The sequence below is a fragment of the Trachypithecus francoisi genome, unplaced genomic scaffold, assembly GCF_009764315.1.
Source record: "Trachypithecus francoisi isolate TF-2019V2 unplaced genomic scaffold, Tfra_2.0 Lachesis_group6, whole genome shotgun sequence".
In the NCBI taxonomy this organism is placed as follows: domain Eukaryota; kingdom Metazoa; phylum Chordata; class Mammalia; order Primates; family Cercopithecidae; genus Trachypithecus; species Trachypithecus francoisi.
In genome coordinates, this window is record NW_022681471.1 from 72987322 (window position 1) to 73011019 (window position 23698).

The 23698-nt window shown below is 42.1% G+C and overlaps 1 protein-coding gene across 1 annotated transcript in view; it reads right to left on the bottom strand.

The window, feature by feature from the left end:
- The window catches only part of DGAT2L6 (diacylglycerol O-acyltransferase 2 like 6), a 33799-nt gene extending 15531 nt beyond the window's left edge, over positions 1-18268 (bottom strand). The window contains exon 1 of the mRNA XM_033201598.1: positions 18128-18268. Within this exon, the coding sequence (XP_033057489.1) occupies positions 18128-18212 (85 nt within the window). The 5' untranslated portion in view covers positions 18213-18268. The remainder of the gene's footprint in view (positions 1-18127) is intronic.
- Between the last annotated feature and the right edge of the window lie 5430 nt (positions 18269-23698).

A 23698-nucleotide genomic window follows, 5' to 3' on the forward strand; every position in this document is an offset into this window, starting at 1 on the left:
CTGCCTTAGCTTCCCAAGTGTTGGGATTACAGGTGTGAGCCACTGCACCTGGCCTCCCCTATGTTTTCTACTAAACATTTTACAGTTTTCTTTTTTTACATTTAAATCTACAATACACTTCAAGTTAATTTTTACCAGTTTTATGGAGGTATAATTTACAAATAAAAATGGTGTGTATTCAGTGTGCACAATGTGATGATTTGACACAGGTATACATTGTGTGATGATTACAGCAATCAAATCAATCAACACATACACCACCATACAGTTACCCTTTGTGTGTGTTTGTGGCTAGAGGTGTGCATGCTTAAGATCCACTCAGCAAATTTCAAGCATATGATATAGCATTATTAACTATAGTCACCATGCTGCTATACTTTAGATTCCCAGAAATTCTTCTTTTTATAACTGAAATTTTGTGCCCTTTGACAAATATTTCCTTATTTTCCCTCTGCCCCAGCTCCTGGCAACCACCATTCTATTCTCCGCTTCTATGAATTTGACTTATATTTATTTACAGATATACATATTTAGAGACAGGTTCTCTCTGTGCTGCCCAAGCTGGTCTCAAATTCCTGAGCTCAAGTGATGCTCCCACCTCAGCCTCCTGAGTAGCTAGGATTACAAGCATGTGGCACCACATTCAGCTCTAAGTGAGATCATATGGTATTTTTCTTTCTGTGTCTGGCTTATTTCACTTAGCATAATATCCTCCAGATTCATCCATGTTATTGCAAATGGCAGGATCTCCTTTTTATGGCTGAATAATATTCGTGTGTGTGTGTGTATGTGTGTGACACTTTCTTTATTCATTCATCTGCCAATGGACACTTAGGTTGATCCCACGTCTTGGCTATTATGATTAATACTGCAGTGAACATGGGTGGGCAGATATTTCTTCAAGACACCAATTTCATTACCATTGGAACCTGCCCACTATTTTCCATAATTTGTAACAATTTACATTCCTACCAACAGTGTACAAAGACTCCCTTTTATCTATATCCTCACCAAAACTTATCATTTGTCTTTTTGATAATAGCTATCCTAACAGGTATAAGGTGATATCTCACTGTGGTTTTGATTTGCAGCTCCCTGATGACTAATAGTGTTGAGCCCCTTTTCATATACCTGTTGGCTATTTGTATGTTTTCTTTGGAAAAATGTCTGTTCAAGTCCTTTGCCTATTAAAAAGTTTAGGTTATTTTATTTTTTTCTATTGAGTGGTATGAGTTCTTTATATATTCTTTATATATTTTATATATTGAATTGTTTACCTTCATTTCTTTTTTGGATAGTTTATTGTCAGTGTATAAAAATGCAACTGATTTTTGGATGTTCATTTTATATCCTGACATTTTACCGAATTCATCTATTAGTTCTAACAATTTTTTTGGTGGAGTCTTTAGGGTTTTCTATATAAGATTATGTCATCTGCTAACAGAGACAATTTAACTTCTTTCTTTCCAATTTAGATGCCTTTTATTTCTTTTTCTTGTGTAATTGCTCTTGGTAGGACATCCAGTACTGTGTTGAGTAGAAATGGCAGAATGAGCACCCTTGTCTTGGTTTCTAATCTTAGAGGAAAAGCATTCAGCTTTTCACCACTGTGTATGATGTTAGCTGTGGACTTTTCATATATGGCCTTTATTATGTTGAGATTCATTCCTTCTATGTCTAACTTGCTGAGAGTTTTTATCATGAAAAGATGTTAAATTTTGTCAAATGCTTTTTCTGCACCTATTGAGATGATCTTATGATTTTTATTCTTCTTCTGTTAATGTGGCATATTACATTTATTGACATATGCATGTTGAACCACCCCTGCATCCCAGGGATAAATCCCACTTGATCATGGTGTATGATCCTTTTAATGTGCTGTTGAATTTGGTTTGCTAGTATTTTGTTGAGGATTTTTTGCATCTATGTTCATCAGGGATATGGGCCTGTAATGTTCTTTTCTTGCAGTATCCTTGCCTAGCTTTGGTATCAGGGTAGTGCTGATCAGGTAGTGCTTTGGTATCAGGGTAAAAGGAGTTTGGAAGTGCTCCTGCCCTTTCAATTTTCTGGAAGAGTTTGAGAAGGAATGACATTAATTCTTTTTTTTTTTTTTTTTTTTTTTGAGACGGAGTCTTGCTCTGCCACCCAGGCTGGAGTGCAGTGGCCGGATCTCAGCTCACTGCAAGCTCCGCTTCCCGGGTTTACGCCGTTCTCCTGCCTCAGCCTCCCGAGTAGCTGGGACTACAGGCGCCCGCCACCTCGCCTGGCTAGTTTTTTGTATTTTTTTTTAAGTAGAGACGGGGTTTCACCGTGTTAGCCAGGATGGTCTCGATCTCCTGACCTTGTGATCCGCCCGTCTCGGCCTCCCAAAGTGCTGGGATTACAGGCTTGAGCCACCGCGCCCGGCCATTAATTCTTTTTTTTTTCTTTTGACACACAGTTTCACTCTGTTGCCCAGGCTGGAGTGCAATGGTGCGATCTCGGCTCACTGCTCCCTTGTTCAAGTAATTCTTGTGCCTCAGCCTCCCGAGTAGCTGGGACTACAGGAGCATGCCCCCATGCCTGGCTAATTTTTGTATTTTCAGCATGTTGGCCAGGCTGGTCTCAAACTCATCACGTTGGCCGAGCTGGTCTGGAACTACTGACCACCTATGAAGCTGTCTGGTCCTGGGCTTTTCTTTGTTAGGAGGTTTTTGATTATTGACTAAATCTCACCTGTCATTGATCTGTTTAGATTTTCTTCCTTCATAATTTATTCTTGGTAGGTTGTATGTGTCTAGAAACATATCCATTTCTTCTAGATTATCCAATTTGTTGGCGTATGATTGTTCATGGTAGTCTTTTATGACCTTTGTATTTCTGTCTTATCAGTTGTAATGTCTCCTCTTTTATTTCTGATTTTATTTATTTGATATTCTCTCTCTTTCTTCCTTGGTTAGTGTAGCTAAGGGTTTGTTACTTTTGTTTATCTTAGGGTTAGTTTATTCTTTTTTTTCTAGTTTCATGGGATGTAAAGTTAGGTTATTGATTTGTGATATTTCTTTTTTCTTTATGTAGGTATTTATCATGATAAACTTTCCCCTTAGAACTGTTTTTGCTGCATTCTATAAGTTTTGGTTTGATGTGTTTCCATTTTCATATGCTTCAAGATACTCTTTGATTTCCATTTTTAACTCTAACATGAGATAAGAGACAAAAGTATTAAAAATAACTACAGCTGCAATAATTTTTTAATGGATACATGATATAAAAAGATGTAAAGTTAAAAGTGATTTACACACTACCATTTTGGATTTGATGATATATTTACCTTTACCAGTGAGTTTCATATTTTTGTCTGTTTTAATATTGTTACTTAGTATCCTTTCATTTCTACTTGAACACCTTTCTTTAGCATTTCTTGCAAGGTAGGTCTAGTTGTGATGAACTCCTTTAGCTTTTATTTGTCTGGAATGCCTTTTTTTGTTGCTAGAGATGGGGTCTCATTTTGTTACCCATGCTGAAGGGCAGTGGCATGCTCATAGCTCACTGAAGCTTTGAACTCCTGGGCTCAAGCGATCTTCCTGACTTAGCTTCCCAAGTAGCTGGAAGTCCAAGTAGCTGGACATCATCATGCCTGGCTAATTTTATTAGTTTTATTTTTGCAGAGACAGAGCCTCACTATGTTGCCCCAGCTGGTGTCAAACTGGCCTTAAGCAATCCTCCCACCTCAGCCTCCCAACATGCTGGGATTACAGACATGAGCTACCATGGCTGGCTTTGAGAATGTCTTTATTGTTCCTTCATTTATGAATGACCACTTTGCTGGTTATAGTATTCTTCATTGGCAGTTTTTCATCTTTTAGCACTTTGAATGTATCATCTCACTCCCTCCTGGCCTGCAAGATTTCTGCTGAGAAGTGGGCTGATGAGGTTCCCTTGTATGTGATGCAACTCTTTTCTCTTAATGCTTTCAATATTCTCTTTTGTCTTTGACTTTTGACAATTTGATTATAATGTGCTTCAGGATATTCTTCTTTGAGTTGATCTTGCTTGGGATCCTCTGAGCTTCATGAATCTTGATGTCCATTTCTTTCCTAGGATTTGTGAAGTTTCCAACCATTATTTATTGAAAAAAGCTTTCTGTTTCTTTCTCTCTCTTTTTCTTCTCCTAAATTATGGGACTCCCATAATTAGTAGATTCATTTGCTTATTGTGTCCCATAGGTTCCTTATGCTTTCTTCACTCATTTTCATTTTTTTCTTTTTTGTTTCTCTAATTGGCGAATTTCAAATTACCTATCTTTGTGTTACCCATTTCTTTCTTCTGCATGATCAAGTCTGCTATTGAAACTCTTTCTTTTAGTTTTCAGTTCTGTCATTGTATACACCAGCTCAAGGATTTCTGTTTGGGTTCTTTTTATGGTTTTTATTTCTTTATTAAACTTCTCATCTCATTTATGTATTGTTTTCCTGATTTTGTTTAGTTGTCTGTGTTCTCTCACAATTCACTGCACTTCAGGATGACTATCTTGAATTCTTCATCAAGCCTTTAATAGATCTCCATTTATTTAGGCTGTTACTGGAGCTATACTAGTTTACTTTGGTGGTGTCATGTTTGCTGGATTATTTGTTATTTATGTAGCCTTTCATTGGTGTCTGTGCATTTCAAGGAGCAAATCAGTCTTTATAGACTGATTTCAGCAGGTTTATGGGAGGGCTTCTGCTAGGTCACTGGGTGGGTCCCTGGGCAGGCAGGACAGGCCCAGGACTGTGGCTGAGAAGGGATAGAACCAAGTCATAGGGCTGCCTCAAGGTCTATAGCCAAGACTGAGGCCTGCAGGCCTGCCTCCATGGGCATGGACAGGTGTGCCTCCTGCCAGGTTCCTGGGTGGACAGGACTGCTCTGGACAGTACAATGGAGCTGGAGCCAAGTTGTGGGGCTGTTTCAGGATCTGCTGTGGTACCAAGGTTAGCAAGCTTGCTTCCTATGGCACAGACAGGCATGACTCCCAGCAAGCCCCTGGGAAGGCATAATTGCTCCCATACCACAGCAGAGTGTGACCAGAGCTGAGTTATGAGGCTGCTTCAGGGTAAACTACAGGGACCAAGATTGGCAGTCCTGTAACTTGAGGCACAGATGGTTGTGACTCCCCCTGGACACCTTGGAAGATGATTTTGGTGGCAGAATCAAGGCCAAATGGCATTGTAGCTGAGTTTACAGGGGGATGAGGCTATTTCCAGGTCTGTAACCTTCACCACGGTCAACAACCCTGGGTGTGGGTCTGCCCTCTCAAAACAGCCTTCCTTGGTGTTGGGTTCTACTAGAGTTTTGCAACATCCTACCTGGGTCCAAAATTCCCACCAAGGTACTTTGGTCCATGGATGGCTGCCAAATTCTTGTTACTCTGGAGAGATGTGATGGACTCCCATTCACCACCTTGTTGATGTCATACTTGAGTCAATTTTTATAGAGCCTGAAGTTTGGGTCAAGGTTCATTTTGTCACATATGGACATCAAATTTTCCTACACCATTCCTTGAAAAGACTTATTCATCCTCCATTGAATTGCTTTTTCATCTTTGTCAAAAATCAATTGACCATATTCATGTGTTTATTTCTTGACTCTCTTTTCTGTTCTGTGGATCAGTATATCTATTCCTTGACAAATACGTCACTGTCTTGATTGCTGTAGTCTTATACTAAGTCTCAAAATCAGATGGTATAATTCCTTTAACTTTATTCTTTCTCAAAATTGTTTAGTTATTTGTAGTTTCTTTGTTTTTCTATATAAATTTTTGAATCAGCTTGTTTATTTCTACAAAAACTCTTGATGGAGGCTTTTAAATTAAACTTTTTATTTTGACAAAACAAGATTATTTTAATAAAGTCTTGTATTATCTTCATCTACATCTACCCATTGTCAACATTTTACATTTGATTTATCTTTAAATGTAAAAATGTAAGTATATACATATGTTTGTATTTGAGAATACATTACAGAAATTAGTCTTTTGCTTCTAAATACTTTAGCATGTATTTTGCAAGAAAAACGATATTCTCTTCCCTTATAGCACCCATAATGCTATTACCGAATTTGGGAAATTTAATATTTATGCAAAACTATTACCTAATATACCCTGGCTGTGATTTTTACTTGAATTGCATTATACTTATAGATCAGTCTGGGGAGAATTGGCGTCTTTACTCTGTTGAATCTTCCAGTCTGTGAACATGGTATGTCTCTAATTATTTAGATCTTTTATTTTATTCATCAGCATTTTACAGTTTTTAGCCTATGAATCCTGTATGGTTTATTAGATTTATTCCCAAACATTTTATTTTTGAAGATATTTAAATGGTATTGTTTTTTAAATTTCCGTTTTCAATTCTTCTCTGCTAGTATATAGAAATGTGATCACTTTTTATGCATGATCTTGTATCCCGTGGCTGGCTAATCTCATTCGTTAGTTCTTGGAGGTTTTTGTTTTATTTAAAGTAGAGTCCTTGGATCTTCCTTACAGACTATCATGTCATCTACAAGTAAGGACAGTTTTATTTCTCATTTTTTCCTATCTGTATGCATTTATTTCTTTTTTTCTTTTTGCCATATTGCATTTGCTAGGGCTTTTAGTATATCGTTGAATACAAATGGTGAGAATGGACATCTTTGCTTTGTTTCTAATCTTAGGGAGAAAGCATTTCATCTTTCATGATCAAGTGCGATGTTAACTGTAGGTTTTTTTTTTTTTTTCGTAGATGCCCTTTATCAGGTTGAGGAAGTTCCCTTCTATTCCTAGTTTGCTGAGAGATTTTATCATGATTAAATGTTGAAGTTTGTCAATTGATATGATTACGTGGGGTTTTTTCATGCTTAGATGGTTAATATGGTAGTTTACATTGATTTATTTTCAAATATTTACACTTGCCTTCCTGGATAAAGGCCACTTGGTCACGGTGCATTATTCTTTGTAATGTATTGCTGGATTCAATTTGTTAATATTTTGTTGCTTTTTTCATTTATATATATGAGGGATCTTAGTCTATAGTTTTCTTTTCCTTTTTTTTGTACTATCTTTGTCTGATTTTGGTATCAGGATGTGGCCTCGTAAATGAGTTGGGAAATGTTCCTTTCTCTTAAGTTTTCTCGCAGAGATTTCATAGAATTCGTGATTTTTCTTCTGTAAAATGTTTGTAGAATTTGCTGTTGAAACCATCTGGGTCTGAAAATCTCTTTTTGGAAGATTTTTAACCTTCTAAAATTAAGATTATAGTGATGGGTTATTTATTTCATGTTAGGTGAGTTTTGACTGATTGTGGTTGTCAAGGAGGTCTCCAAATATAATTGCTAATTTGTCTATTTTTCTTTTTAGAGCCATCAGTTTTTGCATCATGTATTTTGAAATTCTATCATTTGAGGCAGACACATTTAGGATAGTTGTTTCTTGGTGAATCATCCCATTTATCATTACATAATGTCCCTCTTTATCCCTGATCCTGACTTTAAAAAAAGTTAAACCTGTATAGCCTCAAATTGCTAATGATTACTAGCTTAAGTTAAAAATGGTACCAATATGACCTAAGTGGGTCCTTTCTTCAAATCATCTCTGATTCCTCTCACTTGCTCACTTATCCCATAGATTAATAGCCAATATCTATTGTACACTTATCATGTAAAACTAAGTGTTTCATGTGGCATAGTTTATGTAATCTTCATAAAGACCCCATGAGAACAGTAATCATTATCATTTTGTGGATGAGGACCTGAGGTTCAGAGTGGTTAAATAGTTCCAAAATTACACAGCTAGGAGGTAAGTGAACCAGGCTGAGAACCAAGATTGTCTTACTCCAGAGGCTTATCCTTAACCACCAAGCTCTAGCTGTTACTTCCATTTAGTCAGGTACCAATTCTTGCCACTTCTGCCTTCCAGATATCTTTCAAATTATTATATTTCCCACCTCCATGCTACCACTTGCTCAAAGCCACCATTATCTCTCACCTAGATGACCACCAGTGTCTTCTAAATAGGTTGCCTGCTTCCATTTGAGCCATGATGCAGCCAGTGCATTAAATGCAAGTCTGTCTCTGTCACTCTATAGCACGTAGCCAAGGACATGGCTGGTTTGTCAAAGAGGCATATCTGTGGCTTTATGATTACCTATTGTATCTAAGTTAACTATAAATATAAGAACCTGTGGGAGTATATGGTAATTTAACAATTCAACAATTAACGTGGTTTCCTGTGGCCCTTAGGATCAAGTCTGGTCTCCTAACCGTGGTTTAGAAGGATTAGGAGATCTTGGTGATCTAGGCCCTGGCCACCACCTTGTCCTTTGCATTCCACCATGCTATTCTTTCAGCTCCTTCAAGTGCTCTCTAGCTTCAGGGCTTCTCTGCATGCAGTCCCCTTTGCCTGGAAAACTCCCTCTTCAGCCCTTTGTCTGGCTAGTTCCTATTGATCTTTCAGGCCTCAAGATAAATGTCATAGGTTCAATATTTTTAGGCCATCTTTGACTTATTTCCCTTTCCAAAAAAACCCAAAACAAACAAACAAACAAACAACAACAACAAAAACCTCTTCTATCCATCTTCCTGTCTCTGTCCCCATTGTCACTGCTATGGTCCAGGACTTGCTTTTTTTCTAGTCTGGACTGCAGCATTTTGTCTGCCCTTCAGCTATTGGTTTCTTCCCCTCCAATCCATTTTCCACACCTCTGCCAGAAATTTTTAAAAAGCACCATCACATCATGTTGTTTGCTTTCTCCAAAACCATCAATATTTTGCAACTGCTGACAGAATAAAGTCTGAACACATTGGCCTGGTATTCAAGGCCCTCACTGGCCTAGCCCCATATATCTTCCTAGCCTCATCTCTCAGTGCCTGTACTCACATTCCTTATGCTGCAGCCTAGTAATTTGAAAAATCAAAGTGTTTCTCAGACTAGTGTTCCCATGCTCTGTAGGGACATTAGATGATCCAAGGTGGTATATGGATAAAAAGTTATTTGAATGCATAGAGAATAAAAGCAAATTCATGGTAGCAATATAAAATTTCCTGTTAAAATACATTAATTTAGGCTACAGAGATGACTTAATTTGAAGGAAAAGTATGTTAAGTAATAATAGCCTGGGTGGTACACAGCTGTGGAAAGAGCCAGAAGGTGGGAAACAAATGGCTAAAGTATGCAAAACAGGGGCCCGACCACCTTTGTCTACTTCCCATTCCCTCAACTCACTATGTAATTCACATTTCTCTGCCTTCGATGATGCTGTTCCCTTATTTTTATTACTCTGTTTCCAACTTTCTGCTTATCAAAATTCTCTCAGGCTTTAAGGATTAGCTCAAATGACACTTCCTTATGATATCTTTGCTCATCTCCTGGTCAGAATTAAGGACTGCCTCTTCTGCACACTCCCAAGACACTACTCGTGCTTCTTTCTGGTTCTGGTCCATTTTGTTTGATTGTGTAATTAGTACCTCATATGTCTGTTTCTCTCCCTATCAGACAGTAAGCTTCTTAAAAACACCCTTTAGCACAGTCCAAGCACAAAGAGATAGCTTATGATAATTATTCATTACATTGAATTATAGTAAAGGAAGAAGTTCGATTTCAAAATTCTCCAAATTGCAGGTGAAAGTTAATAGGAAGAGAAACCACCAATGCCCTTATTCCAAACAAGGAAAGGCCCTCTGAAGTTATAAGGTGTGCATATGTGTGTAAGGATATAGGCAATGAATTATTTCCAGTGTAAGGTGAAAACCTATAAATCTTATGGGTGAAAACATTATATTTCATGTTTCGGGGCAATGACCTAAATCTGAACGTTGGCAATGCTTGCCAAATCTAGTCAGTTGGCTCAATGCCTTCAGAAATTTAAAACAAAAAACAAAAAACAAAAAACAAGGGTAGTTTGTCAAAGAGGAATCCTGTGGCTTTGGGATTACTTGTTGGATCCAAATAAACTATCAATATAAGAACTTGTAGGAGTGACAGGTAATTTAAAAATTCAATAAACATTGATGAGCCTACCTCATATGAAATCTCTATGTTAAAAGCCATGGGGACAGGGTTGGAAACTGGAAAGAGGAGGGTGAAGGGAGTAAATATGGAAATGATGAAAAGAATGCATGCGTGGTCCTTGATACCATGTATTGACCATTTGCTGTGAAAGGCACTCTGTTCAGCACTTAATGTACTTGCAATCCTCATAGGTGGATAATTTTATTATCTCATTTTACACATGAAGAAACTGAGAATCAGAGAGAACATGTATCTTTACTCCAAGCGGTAGGAAAAAAGTAGATAGCATTTGTTGAATCTTCATTGTGTGCCAATAACTATTTTAAGTGCCTCATGTGTCTTAACTCATATGTGTTAACTCACATGTGGAAATCAAATTCCTGTCTTCCAGAAGCTCTGGGTTTCTTGTGAAAGGTAAGGTTCAGAGTTGAATTTTGGAGAAAAAGTAGGATTTTTGTCAGATGGCTTGGTAGAGGAAGGGTCCTCCATGCACAAAGAAGAACTCGAACAAAGGCCAGGAGATGGGAGAGTCCAAGGCCCATGAGTAACATCATTACCTGCAAAAACACAGGCAGCCAAAGGAAGCCGTGGTACAGGAGATGAAGCTGGGAAGGAAACTGGAAAGATTAGGCCTGATGCTGAAGGGAATGAGTAGCCAGTAAAGGTTATTAAGCAGAGAGCAGAAGAGTAGCATGATCGTGTCTGTTTCAGGAAGATAATCTGGAATAACTGTGAGAGCAAGAGAAACTATAGGCAAAGAGATCAGCTAAGAGTTTTGGCATTCAGATGAAAGCCAGTGGGAACCTAAAATAGGCTACTGTTTCACATAGCAATTTGAAAGTCACCAAGGAGGTAGACTCTTCAGCCCAACACAGCTCATTTGATGCTGGGGTGATGGAAGGGGATTAATGAAAGATGCCGTGATGGGGTATGTGGGAATGCTGGGAATGCATCAAAGTCTAGGCCGGGCATGGTGGCTCACTCCTGTAATGCCAGCATTTTGGGAGGCCAGGGCAGAAGGAGCACTGGAGTCCAGGAATTCAAGACCAACCCAGGCAACATAGTGAGACCTCATCTCTACAAAAAAATTTTAAAATTAGCCGAGCATGGTGGTGCACACTTGTAGTCCCAGCTACTCGGGAAGCTGAGGCAGGAGGATCGCCTGAGCCCAGGAGTTTGAGGCTGCAGTGAGTTACGATCATACCACTGCACTCCAACCTGGGAGACAGAGTGAGACTCTGTTTCAAAAAAGAAAAAGAAAGAGAGAAAGAAGAAAGAAAGAAAGAAAGAGAGAGAGAGAGAGAGAGAAGGAAGGAAGGAAGGGAGGGAGGGAGGGAGGGAAAGAGAAAAGAAAGAAAAAGTCTCTATCTGCTTTAGTTATCATCTTCCTGAAGATGCAATAAAGTCAGTGTCTAAGGTGTCTGCCTCAGAGGAGTGGTTGTAACTCCTCTGTTGATCAAGTGGCAAGGTTGGCAGTATCTTATCAGGTGTGGTGGTTGGGCTCCAAGTAGTCAATTTTGGTAGTTGAAAGGAAGAAAATTAATATGTATTGAGGATTTTCTCACCTCAAAGATCTCTGGAACAGTCTTGAGAGGCAGGTACTATGCTGTTTCTGTTATGGTACAGGGTGAATGACTTACTTTTTCAAGGTCACATAGAAAGTAACAGAGACTTACTTGCGTAAGGTCTCACAGCAAGTAAGTGACAGACTGGTCCATCTGACTCTGAAGACTATGTTCTACTTTTATTTATTTATTTTGAGACAAGGTCTTGCTTTGTTACCCAGGCTAGAGTGCAATGGCGTGATCACAACTCACTCTAACCTTTACCTCTTAGGCTCAAATGAGTCCCCCATTTTAGCCAGCACAATAGCTGGTACCACAGTGTGCACCACCATGCCTGGCTAATTTTTTGATTTTTTTTTTTTCTGTAGAGATGGAGTCTCACTATGTTGCCCAGGCTGGTCTCAAACTCCCAGGCTCGAGTGATCCTCCCACCTCGGCCTCCCAAAATGGGATTACAGGCCTGAGCCACTGCACCCAACCTGTTCTATTCTTTACAGTACCAGAAACCAGAGAAAGAGGGCAGGCTCACACACCCAAAAAGGATGTCCAAGGGAGAGAAAAAAGCGTAAGAGTGAATTTAAAGATTTCTGCTGAGGAAGAAGAAATCTGGAAGACCTTCAAGTTAGTGTCAAGCTTGGTCTTGCATGAAATATAATGATGATAAGAAAGAGCTCCTGTTCTCATGGAGCTTATTGGGTAGAGGGCACAAAAGATATAATGGCTGCTACCCAGCCTATTCTTACAAAGTGCTCTAGACTTTCAGAGGTGATGTAGTCTTGGGTTGTCTGGAAAATGTACAGAGAAGATATTACTTGAGTAATATCTAAAAGGAGGTGCTGTTGCTGGATAGTCCAGGAAGAGCTATCATGCCGTCTTTCCAGTGGCAGGAGTAGTAGGAGTAGTGGGAGCAGAGGTGAAGGAATGGAAGAGTAGATTTCCTGTTTGTTCAATGAATAGATTACCTGGAACGCAAGGCAATCATGTAGGGAAGAGTAGGAGGATGAGCTGGCAACGGGTTAACACCAGAGAGTGGAGGAAGACTTTGAATGTCCAGTCTGACACCTTTATACATCATCACATAGGCAATGGGAAACCACTGACTTTTTTTGAGCAAGAGAGGGATGTAATCAAAGATGCTTTTGAGACGGTGGCTCATGCCTGTAATCCCAACACTTTGGGAGGCTGAAATGGGTGGATCACCTGAGGTCAGGAATTGGAGACCAGCCTGGCCAACATGGCAAAATCCTGTCTCTACTAAAAATACCAAAAAAAAAAAAAAAAATTAGCCAGGTGTGGTGGCACATGCCTGTAATCCCAGCTACTTAGGAGGCTGAGGCTGGTGAATTGCTTGAACCCGGGAGGTGGAGGTTGCAGTGAGCCGAGACTGCCCCACTGCACTCCAGCCTGGGCAACAGAGTAAGACTCCATCTCAAAAAAAAAAAAAAAAAAAAAAAAAAAAAGGATGCTTTCAAAAGACCTCCAAAAGCAGGCACTGGAATAGATGGGAGAGGGTGGAGATCAGAGGTTAGACGATCAGGAAAAAGAATATTGAGACAGTTTAGGGGGATGGTGATACAAGCCCAGAAGAGATGAGGGAAAGCCATCCTCTGAATGAAAGCTGGCCCTGAGAGGGGCTGTCAGAGCCACAGCCTAATTCTAAGGACATGAATATTTGTATTCCAAATCTCCTCCAAGCCATTTTCTCATTCCTCTCTTCTTGCTTCCTCCCTCCTTCTTGTCCCTCTGCCTTTTCTCCATTTTCTCTATTTCCTCCCCATTACTTCCAGTAATGCTCCATAATCAGCTATGATTCTGAACATCATTTGGGAAGGAGGGAAGCACTGAGGGAGGCTCTGAGCAAGATAGAAGGAAGGAAGGAAGGAAAGAAGGTGAGAAAGAAAAGGAAGAAGGAAGGTGGAAGGCAGACATTTCTGTAGGAGCATTTCCCATGAACCAGGCTGAGAGAATAGGGACATTGAGACTTAGAGGGATTGCAGTACTTGTTTGGAGTCACACAGCTAATTGCCATCTAAGTCTGATGAACTCCAGAACTCATGTCCTGTTTGCCATGCCACGGTGACTCCCTTTCCTGTCTCCCCTGATCTGTTCAACTTGTATAATATTTTCTTATTCTGATACCCTAATATCACTTTGTCATGGCTCTTTCACTCACCACAGTCTGTCTTACATTATAGTGATCTGTGTATGTGTCCAGCACTGGCACATAAAATGGGGACAGTGGTTGAATGAATGATTGGCTTATCTCTGTTACTAGATAGTAAAGAGCCTGTAAGGATCTCACAGCAAGGACAGCCCAAGATCTTATCATTAGTATTTACACTATAACTGTTGGATTGAACATATTTGAATGTCTTAGGCACCTTTGTGGGCATCACGCCCTGTTGGACACTGAAGCTACCTTGGTAACTTTCAAGACCCAGGATTTATGTTGTAATTTCTAGCATAATCACTAAAAGAACAGAAACAGGACGTATAGCACCTGAACAAGAAGAGAAAGACAAATGAAATGGTAAAGCTAATCAGTCTAAAAGAAGTCAAATCAAATGGCCAACAAACACACGAAAAAGATGCTCAACATTATTGATCATCAGGGAAATGTGAAGCAAAACCACAATGAGATATCATCTCACACCCATTGGGATGGCTATTATTTAAAAAACAGAAAATAAGAAGTATAGATGAGGATGTGGGGAAATTGAAACTCTTGTGCACTGTTGGTGGGAATGTGAAATTGTGCAGCCGTTAAGGAAAACAGGATGGCAGTTCCAAAAAAAAAGTAAAAACAGAATTACTGTGTGATCCAGGAATTCCATTTCTGGGTGTATATCACAAGCATTGAAAGCAGAGTCTCAGAGATGTTTGTACATCTATATTCATAGCAACATTACTCACAATAGCCAAAATGTCAAGGCAACCTAATGTCCATCAGTAGATGAATGAAAAACAATATGTAGCATATCCACACAAGGCACTGTGTAACTCAACCTTTCAAAGGAAAGATATTCTGACACATGATACCACATAGGTGAGCCTTAAAGCCATTATACTAAGTAAAATAAGCCAATCATGAAAGGACAAACACTGGAATAATAATTCCAATTATATGAGGTACCTAGAATAGGCAAATTCATAGAGACAGAAAGCAGAATGGTGGTTGCCAGGGGCTGGAAGGAGGGGAAATTAGGGAGTTATTGTTTAATGGATACAGAATTTCAGTTTGGGAAGATAAAATTCTGGAGATGGATGGTGGCCATGCATTGTGAATGTACTTAATGACATGTACTTAGAGCACACTTACAAATGGTTAAAATGGTAAATTTTATGTTCTAGGTATGGTATTACAATAAAAATAACTTTAAAAAATGAAGGTGAAAAAAATCCCATTTATTCTTTTTCTAATTATTTTTAAATTTTTTTTATTTTTTATTTTGTTTGAGACAGAGTCTTGCTCTGTCACCAGGCTGGAGTACAGGGGCGCGATCTTGGCTCACTGCAACCTCCGCCTCTCGGGTTCAAGTGATTCTCCTGCCTCAGCCTCCCGAGTAGCTAGGACTACAGGCGCATGCCACCACACCCAGCTAATTTTTGTAATTTTAGTAGAGATGGGGTTTCACCATGTTGGCCAAGATGGTCTCGATCTCTTGATCTTGTGATCCACCCGCCTCAGCCTCCTGAAGTGCTGGGATTACAGGTGTGAGCCACCACACCCAGCCCTATTTATTCTTATGTGTTTCCACTGAAGACACATAGGTATCATCCCCACTCCACTCCTGCAGCTCTTCTGGGACAACTAACCATTGAAATTTGGGGGTGAAGGGGCATTACTTGGAGGCTAATCCTCACCTTCTTGGTCCCTCACATATCCAGTTGTCTGATACACTCTCTACGCTATACCCAGCAGGACACACTGTCCTTTGAGAGAGGAAATGAAATAGAGAAAAATATATATGAGAAAGTATCATTTTCTGGCAGAAAAATGAGTACATTTTAATTAGAAAAGCTGCCTCGGCTGGGCGCGGTGGCTCATGCCTGTAATCCCAGCACTTTGGGAGGCCGAGGTGGGCAGATCACCTGAGGTCAGGAGTTTGAGAACAACTTGGCCAACATGGTGATACCCCTCTCTGCTAAAAATACAAAAATTAGCTCGGCGTGGTGGCAGGCGCCTGTAGTCCCAGCTACTTGGGAAGCTGAAGCAGGAGAATCGCTTGAACCCGGGAGGCGGAGGTAGCAGTGAGCCAAGATCGTGCCATTGCACTCTAGCCTGGGCAACAAGAGCGAAACTCCGTCTCAAAAAAAAACCTGCCCCAGAAGACCTTTCCTGGGTGGAAGAGGTCTCACACCTAAAAGGACCCGCTCACAAAATTCATCCTCTCTTGATATCTTTTCCCTGCTCTCTCTGCCCCATCTCTGCCCATTCTTTCTGGGATCCTGATTTGACACAGTTGCTGCCACCCTGATAGCAAGTGTCTTAGGACATTCCTGTGTCCCCCACTTTCCTGGCTGAGGGCCGGAACTTATCAAAGGGGTCTTTTTGGGGAAGTTAGGGGAAATGCAAAGGAAAACAAAAAGAAACTATGAAAGTCTAGAAACAACCAAGTTTACTAACAAAATCACTTTCTTCTCTCGATATAGCTAAACTCAAGCCATCAGTGGGCTTAGCGTGTTTTGATTTTAATAAGGCTTAATAAGTCTGCATTTTGAGAAGGCTGTGGACCCCTCTGGCAGTCTGGTGAAGCCATGGATCCTTTCTCTGAATAATATGTTTAAATGCACAAAATAAAATACACAGATTTACAAAGGAAACCCATTATATTAAAATTCAGTTATCAAAATATTACCCACAATGTGATATAGTAACATATGTGCTCTTTGATGTATGTGTTAAATAACCAGATCTAACAGCAGTGCCAATAACTACTGGTATTTTGAAGTAGTCGTGAACATAAATGAAATTTCGAGATGCCTGCAACAACTGTAATACGAAATGCAAATCTCTGTGATGTCTGTTACTGACACTCACAGGTACTCCTAATACTTTGTGGTTTATTGCTTACATTCATCATTGAAGGAAATACTACATTTCAATTAGATGTTAGTGGAAAGAAAGAGGCAGTTTGTTTTATTTGTTTTTCTGTTTTTTTTTTTTTTTTTTTTTGAGACGGAGTCTTGCTCTGTCGCCCAGGCTGGAGTGCAGTAGCACGATCTTGGCTCACTGCAAGCTCTGCCTCCCAGGTTCACGCCATTCTCCTGCCTCAGCCTCCTGAGTAGCTGGGACTACAGGTGCCCGCCACCACGCCTGGCTAATTTTCTGTTATTTTTAGTAGAGATGGGGTTTCACCGTGTTAGCCAGGATGGTCTCAATCTCCTGACCTCATGATCGTCCTGCCTCGGCCTCCCAAAGTGCTGGGATTACAGGCGTAAGCCACTGTGCCCGGCCAAAAGAGGCAGTTTTATTCATCCCAATTCAAAGTACCCCCCCATCCACCCTGAATTTTTGGTTTATAGGACCCTGGTTGAGAGCCTCTGCTCTAAGGATCATATAGCCTCCCATGGGTTGGAACCAGCTATCTCCTACCCGTCTCATCCCTCAGGATGATATTATTTCTCCTCATCCAGTTTTCAAGCTTGCCCCTGTAATTGACCGCCCCCAAATCCCTGGTTTCTGGCAAGGAAAATCTTGGAGCTGTCAGCCCATTTGCAGTTTGCACTCCAGTCTGGGCGACAAGAGCGAAACTCCGTCTCAAAAAAAAAAAAAAGTGCTGCCTTCTTAGGTGGGAGAGGCCCAACACTGTTGACTTCCGTGCCGTGAGTCCATGGAACAACTGGCTCTTTCTCAAAATTCTGTCTGAGATTTCACTCAGGCAGCCCTCAGATTTTCCAGAATTCTCTCACCGTAACTGTAGACTAGAAAATCACCCAACACCTACCTAGTAACACCAACTCTGTAAGCCACCACCACTTCTGCCCTGTCCCTGAATAGGACTCTTTTCAGCTAGTTCATAGGGGACAGCTCCTGGGAAGGCTGGAGTGATTTTTTTTTTTTTTTTTAAATCTGGAGACAGAGTCTTGCTCTGTTACCCAGGCTGGAGTGCAGTGGCAGGATCTCGGCTCACTGGAAGCTCCACCTCCCGGGTTCAAGTGATTCTCCTGTCTCAGCCTCCCAAGTAGCTGGGATTACCCGTGCATGCCACCATGCCCGGCTAATTTTTGTATTTTTTCTTTTTCTTTTCTTTTTTTTTTTTTTAGTAGAGACGGGATTTCACAATGTTGGCCAGGCTGGTCTCGAACCCCTGACCTCAGGTGATCCACCTGCCTCAGCCTCCCAAAGTGCTGGGATTATAGGCGTGAGCCACCGTGCCTGGCCTGGAGTAATCTTTAAACCAGAACAGCCGCAGCCTCTCTCCTGGCCTTTGTGCCTGGCAGATCCTTCCCAGAGGGTGGAGATCAACCAGATGATCTCTTTGGAACCCTCCTCATCTGGAGATTGGACACTCTTTTGGTTTGTTCCCCATGTGCTCTCCAGCCCTTGGGGTTCACTCACCTAAAAATATATAGACTGGAATCCATTGCAAAACAGAGAGGGTTTGGAGGCCCTCCTGGAGATTCAGTCGGGAGAAGAAGGCCATGGTTATGGTGCTGTTCTGTTGTGATAAGAAGCCCAACCAGAAGGTCAAAACTTCTTAAGCTGAGTTGATTATAGATGCTTTGCTATAATCTCTTATTGTGGAGTGAGATTAGCTGCTGGGGTTTTGTCACACTTGACCAAACCTTTCCTCCACTGCTCCGCCCCAACTTCCTACCCACACATCAGGTTGCAGATCAGGCAATATAATTGATCTCCCCAGTAGTATCCTTTTTCCACGTGTGCCCAATTGTAATGAAGCAGAAATGGCCCTGGGGTGGCTCTAGCTGTGAGGGAGGGCCACTCTTGATAAGTTAATGTAGGAAGAGAGTAGCTTGGGCCTCAAATAGGACCTCTGAAAAGCACCCCACTCCCTTTCCCTGCTTAAGAAACGGGACTTGGCAGCCACACTTGTTTCTGCCCTAGTGGTTCCGCCTTGTCTCCTCTTGTCTTCTGCTGAGTCACCTAGCCCACTGGGGCTGTTTTTCTGCACTGGATATCTGTTAATAGACTCCTCAGATCCCTCTTTGTGCCTCTAGTCCCAAGGGCCCTGTCTCAGTGGCCAGATACCTTATCATAGAGCGGGAGAAGCATTGCACAGAAGAAACACCTGGCTCCCAGTTCCTGCTCTGCCATGCTCTTCCTGTGACACCTTTGGAAAACGCTACATCTCTCTAGAGCTCAGTTTGGGCATTCATTGCTAGAATGCAGTGTAGGTTAGCGGCATAGATTTTAGAGCCAGATAGCTGGGGTTCACATCTCAGCGCTGTCACTTACAAGGTGGTGAACCTCTATGCCCCAGTTTCTCCATCTGTAAAAGTGGGACTATAATAGTACCTACTTCTTAGGATAGTTCTGAGGATTCGATGAGTGAATGAATATAAAGTGCTTAGCACACAGCCTGGGACCGTTTCCTGTCATTACTACTCATTGAGTTCAAGTAACATATATTGAACAAGTAACGTATGTTTCAGGCTGAGGCTTGCTTCTGTGCAACAGCCTTTGGAAAATTGAAGACTGTTGCCAGGTCTCAGACCTTTTTTTTTTTGTTGTTGTTGTTTTTCCAGACAGAGTCTCACTGTGTCACCCAGGCTGGAATGCAATGGGGTGATCTCGGCTTACTGTAACCTCTGCCTTCTGGGTTCAAGTGATTCTCCTGCCTCAGCAGCCTGAGTAGCTGGGACTACTGGCGCACACCACCACACCCAACTAGTTTTTCTATTGTTAGTAGTGATGGAGTTTCACCATGTTGGATATATTTTTTCTGTCACTATCTAGTGAGTGACTGCTGTTTGCCAGGTACTGTTTTTAGGTGCTGAGGATTCAGTAAGTAAGAAGACAGACATGATTCTTGCCTTCTTTGAGTCTACAGTCTGGTGGAGGAGACAGACATTAAAACAGAAAAAAAAAATCACAAAAATGTTAGGCTGAGTGTGGCAGCTCATGCCTGTAATCCTGGCACTTTGGGAGGCTGAGGCGGGAGGGTTGCTTGAGCCCAGAAATTGAAGACCAGCCTGGGTAACATAATGAGATGCCATCTCTACAAAATAAGTAAATAAATAAATAATAAAATAAGAGAAAATATCTGTACACTTGAAGTTGTGATGTGTCCTACAGGAAAAGGCCAGTGCTCCCAGCAGAAGGCCTTGAATATAGAAGGTAAGTCAAAAACACCTGTTAAACAGAACTGAAGGGGTTGCTGGGAAAATCAGATACAAAAATGGTATCAAGGGTTCTACAAGTGCAAGGGTGCATTGGTCCCTTTCCCAGGGAGATTAGTGGAACTCTGCCATCTCCCCACTCCCACTCTGCTTTGGGCTTCCCTCATTAGACTGACCAATGTGACTCTTCAGAGCCGAGCTTGGGGAACTTTTTTGGTATGTCAGGGTGTGCTTTCACTCCCCCATGTGCTCTAGATGGTCATCTGACATGCGACGCTTTCCTCTTCCTCCTCTTTCTTTTCTTCCCCTTGGGCTAGCTGGGGTTCTCCAGCTGCTTCTTGGGGCTGCTTGACCACATAGAAGGTGAGATGTATCGGAGCATATCTGCTCAGAATTTGCAGGGGAGGAGGGAGGGAGGTAAGAGAGGCAGGCCTGGCTCTGCTGGGGGAAAGCAGAGATATGGAGGGGCTTAGAGTACCTAGGCCAGACAAGATCCACAGTATCAAGCGCTCCAATGCACCTTACAGATCAGGTCTCCGCTCCTTTCCACTTTCAGATGGGTAAATGGAGGAGATCTAGAAGGGGCTCAAGGTGATGCAGGAACCAGAGGCAGACAGGGCCAGACAGTTTTCTACCTCTGTCTCCCTAACACCTGAGTCAGGGTCTGGTGCAGAGCAGGCACTCAAGTAAATGTCTGTGGAACCTGTGAGGGATACCAGGTCTCCTGCTGCCTCAGGCAAGATGGACTGACCCGGATTGGCCACCCTTTACTTCCAAAGACAGAGCACGCTGGCCCAGCTGGAGCTCTCTTGAGCCAAATGGACAAGTGTAACATAAACATCAGGGAACAGAGAAACAGCAAGAAGAAGATAATTAGGCTAGCAGATCAACCCGGAACAGCCAGCACCCGTGATTTCCCAATTACAATTCATCACCCAACAAGCAGAAGCTTGGCCGCCTCAGAGTAAGCAATAAAGAAGGAAAGGTTGCCAAGGAGCACAAAGGCCTGCCAATTTCATCTGTAGACATTGAAGGTTGACGTGATTCCCACCCTCAAGAAACTCACAGTCCAGTGTTGGAAGTAGGTGTAAAAGCAGACACCTGCATGGGATGCTGTGGGTTGCACAGACGAGAGAAGCACCTGCCTGTCCTGGGAGGTGAGGGAGGGCTCTGTGGAAGAGGGCCCGCTGCAGTGAGGAGAAATGGATCAGGTGAGAGAGGCCTGGACGGGCAGTCTGAGAGACAGCCGTGAGCTCACCAACGGGGCTGGGATAAGCTGGACCCCAAAGAAACTTCAAAGGAGCAACAGAAAAACAAAGGAGGAAAGTGGAAGGAAACAGATCAGGGGACCGGGACCAGAGAGTTCAGAAAGGGTGGTGGAAGGGAGGGTAGCTCTGATTCAAAGGTTCACCCTCAGCCTTTGGAATGACTCATTTCCAGAAAGCTTTGGATAGCTGAGGTTTTGCCGTAATTTGTTTTCTTCTGATCTTCTCCCTCTGTCATACCCTTATATGGTCAGGTATTACAATTTCAGCTCAGTTGAAAACATTAGGCCCAGGTGCGGTGGCTCACACCTGTAATCCCAGCACTTTGGGAGGCTGAGGTGGGCACATCACTTGAGTCCAGGAGTTTGAGACTAGCCTGGCCAACATGGTGAAACCCTGTGTCTACTAAACATACAAAAATTAGCTGAGCATGGTGGTGCAGACCTGTAGTCCCAGCTACTCACTTGAGAGGCTGAGATGGAAGAATCTCTAGAACCCAGAAGGTTGAGACTGCAGTGCGCCAAGAATGTACCACTGCACTCTAGCCTGGATGACAGAGCAAGACCCTGTCTTAAACAACAATGGAGAACCTATTTAATGCCAAGCACCAGACTAGGTATTCTAGAAGGAGTATACCTAATCCCTTCATTCACCAAATTTTCCTTGAGGCCCTACTTACTCTAAGTCTGGTATTGTTCTAGGTTTACAATTGCATGTGTGTTGGTTAGGGTGCAGGGGGCACAGACAGGGAATGAAAGAAGCGCGCATGTCATCAATACAAGGATTGGGGCCATCAGATAATGCCAAAGGAGACAGAGACGAACACTAGTAGCTGTGTGACCTTGGACCAGACACTTCCTCTCTTTGAGTTTCGGTTTCTTCATCCGGTAAAAAGGATGCATCCCATTTCTTTGCTGTAAGATGTAGCGGCAGTATTTGAAAAGCTTCTCGTGCAGTGTCTACCATCCAGGAGTTGTTCACTAGTGCTACTATTCAGCTGTGGGGAGGGAGTATTTGCAGTGTGCTCTAACAGGCTGAGAAGTGGGGAGCACGGCATTTCCTATGGTGGCCCAGCATACACAAAAGGCCAGAGGTTTGCTTTGGCACAGTGGGTGGTTTAGTTTGATAGGAGCCTCAGGTTGGTGGAGGGGAGTAGAAGAAGAGAAGCATGGAAAGCGTAAGTAGGGCTGATTTCCTCACAAATCTCCTTACGTATCTGGGGGCCTAGATATACGTAAAGAGATTTATGTTTCACTGGATTCTAGACCTAGAATCCAGTGAAGGTAGACCCAGGAGTGGTGGTGGGACGAGGGGCCTGTAGAGATGGAGTGTAGGACAGAACAGAGGACGTTTGAAATGCCCTGGAAGCAGTAGTGATTGGATCACTTCTCATGGCAGGCAAGGCCCCAGGGAACAGTGGCCTTTGGGGGCTTGGGGGAGGGGTGGCCAACCCTCCCAGTTTGCCTGGAATGAGGAGTTTCCCAGGATGCTGGACTTCCAGGGCTAAAACTGGTATAACCTTGGTCAAACTAAAACAGTCGGTCCCCCTAGTTTGGGCCCTTGTCACTGTCTCCTGGACTACAGCAGGTTGCTGCCTGCTCGCCTCCCTTCCTTTGGTCTCCATTCTGCAGTGAGAGGGGCTGCTGTCAAACATGGCTCTTACTGTCTCTCTGCCTTGTCTCAAACACTCCAAAGGCCCCACTGCCTCTGGGATCCAACTCAGACCCCAGGACCTGGACCCAGAGCCCTTTCTACACTGGCTTCCACCCTCCTTGAAAGTCTCATTTCCCATCACTTTCACACCACCCAGATACACCGTAGTTCCCCAAACTGGAAGTGTCCTTTCCTATTCTGAGCCTTTGCCCATCACAGCATCCGATCAGCCTGACTGGCTCCTACCCACCCTTCAAGATTCGGTGAAAATGTCATTCTCTGCTCTCTCCTCTGGGTTTCCAAGGCACATTATACATACTTTTGGGAGAGCACATATCAAGGAGTTGGGTTGGGAGTATAAACCTCTACAGTCAGCTTCTGGCACAACGCTTGGTGTACAGTAAGCTTTTGGTATGTATATTTTGAATAGCTGGTATAGTTACATGACTCAGAATTCAGAAGGAACTATGCGTGCTCGGTGAAAAGTGTCCTTCCCACTCCTGGCCTCTAACAACTCAATACTCCTCCCCTTCCAGGAACCTCTTTTTGCATACACAAGCAAATAAGGTAATTTGCTTTGTTAATGAATAAAGAAACTAACAGTACAAACCTGAAATCATTCCAAGTGTTCAAAATCTGGGGCTGACTAAGTAAACGATTATATAGCAACATTATAGACTAATCCGCAGTCATTAACATTATTAAAATTATTATAAGGCAGACTCTGTAGTATTACTTGCTAAGCTTTAAAAGCAGATATAAAGCACACCTCTACATTGAATGCACTTGGTATAAAAAAAACAAAAACAAAAAAACAACAAAAAAACTGGTCTCTTCAGTCATAGACTGAACTGATCCATCAGCCTGAGACAGAAATGATTGCTGCTTTAAGGTGAAGGGATTCAAAGTTT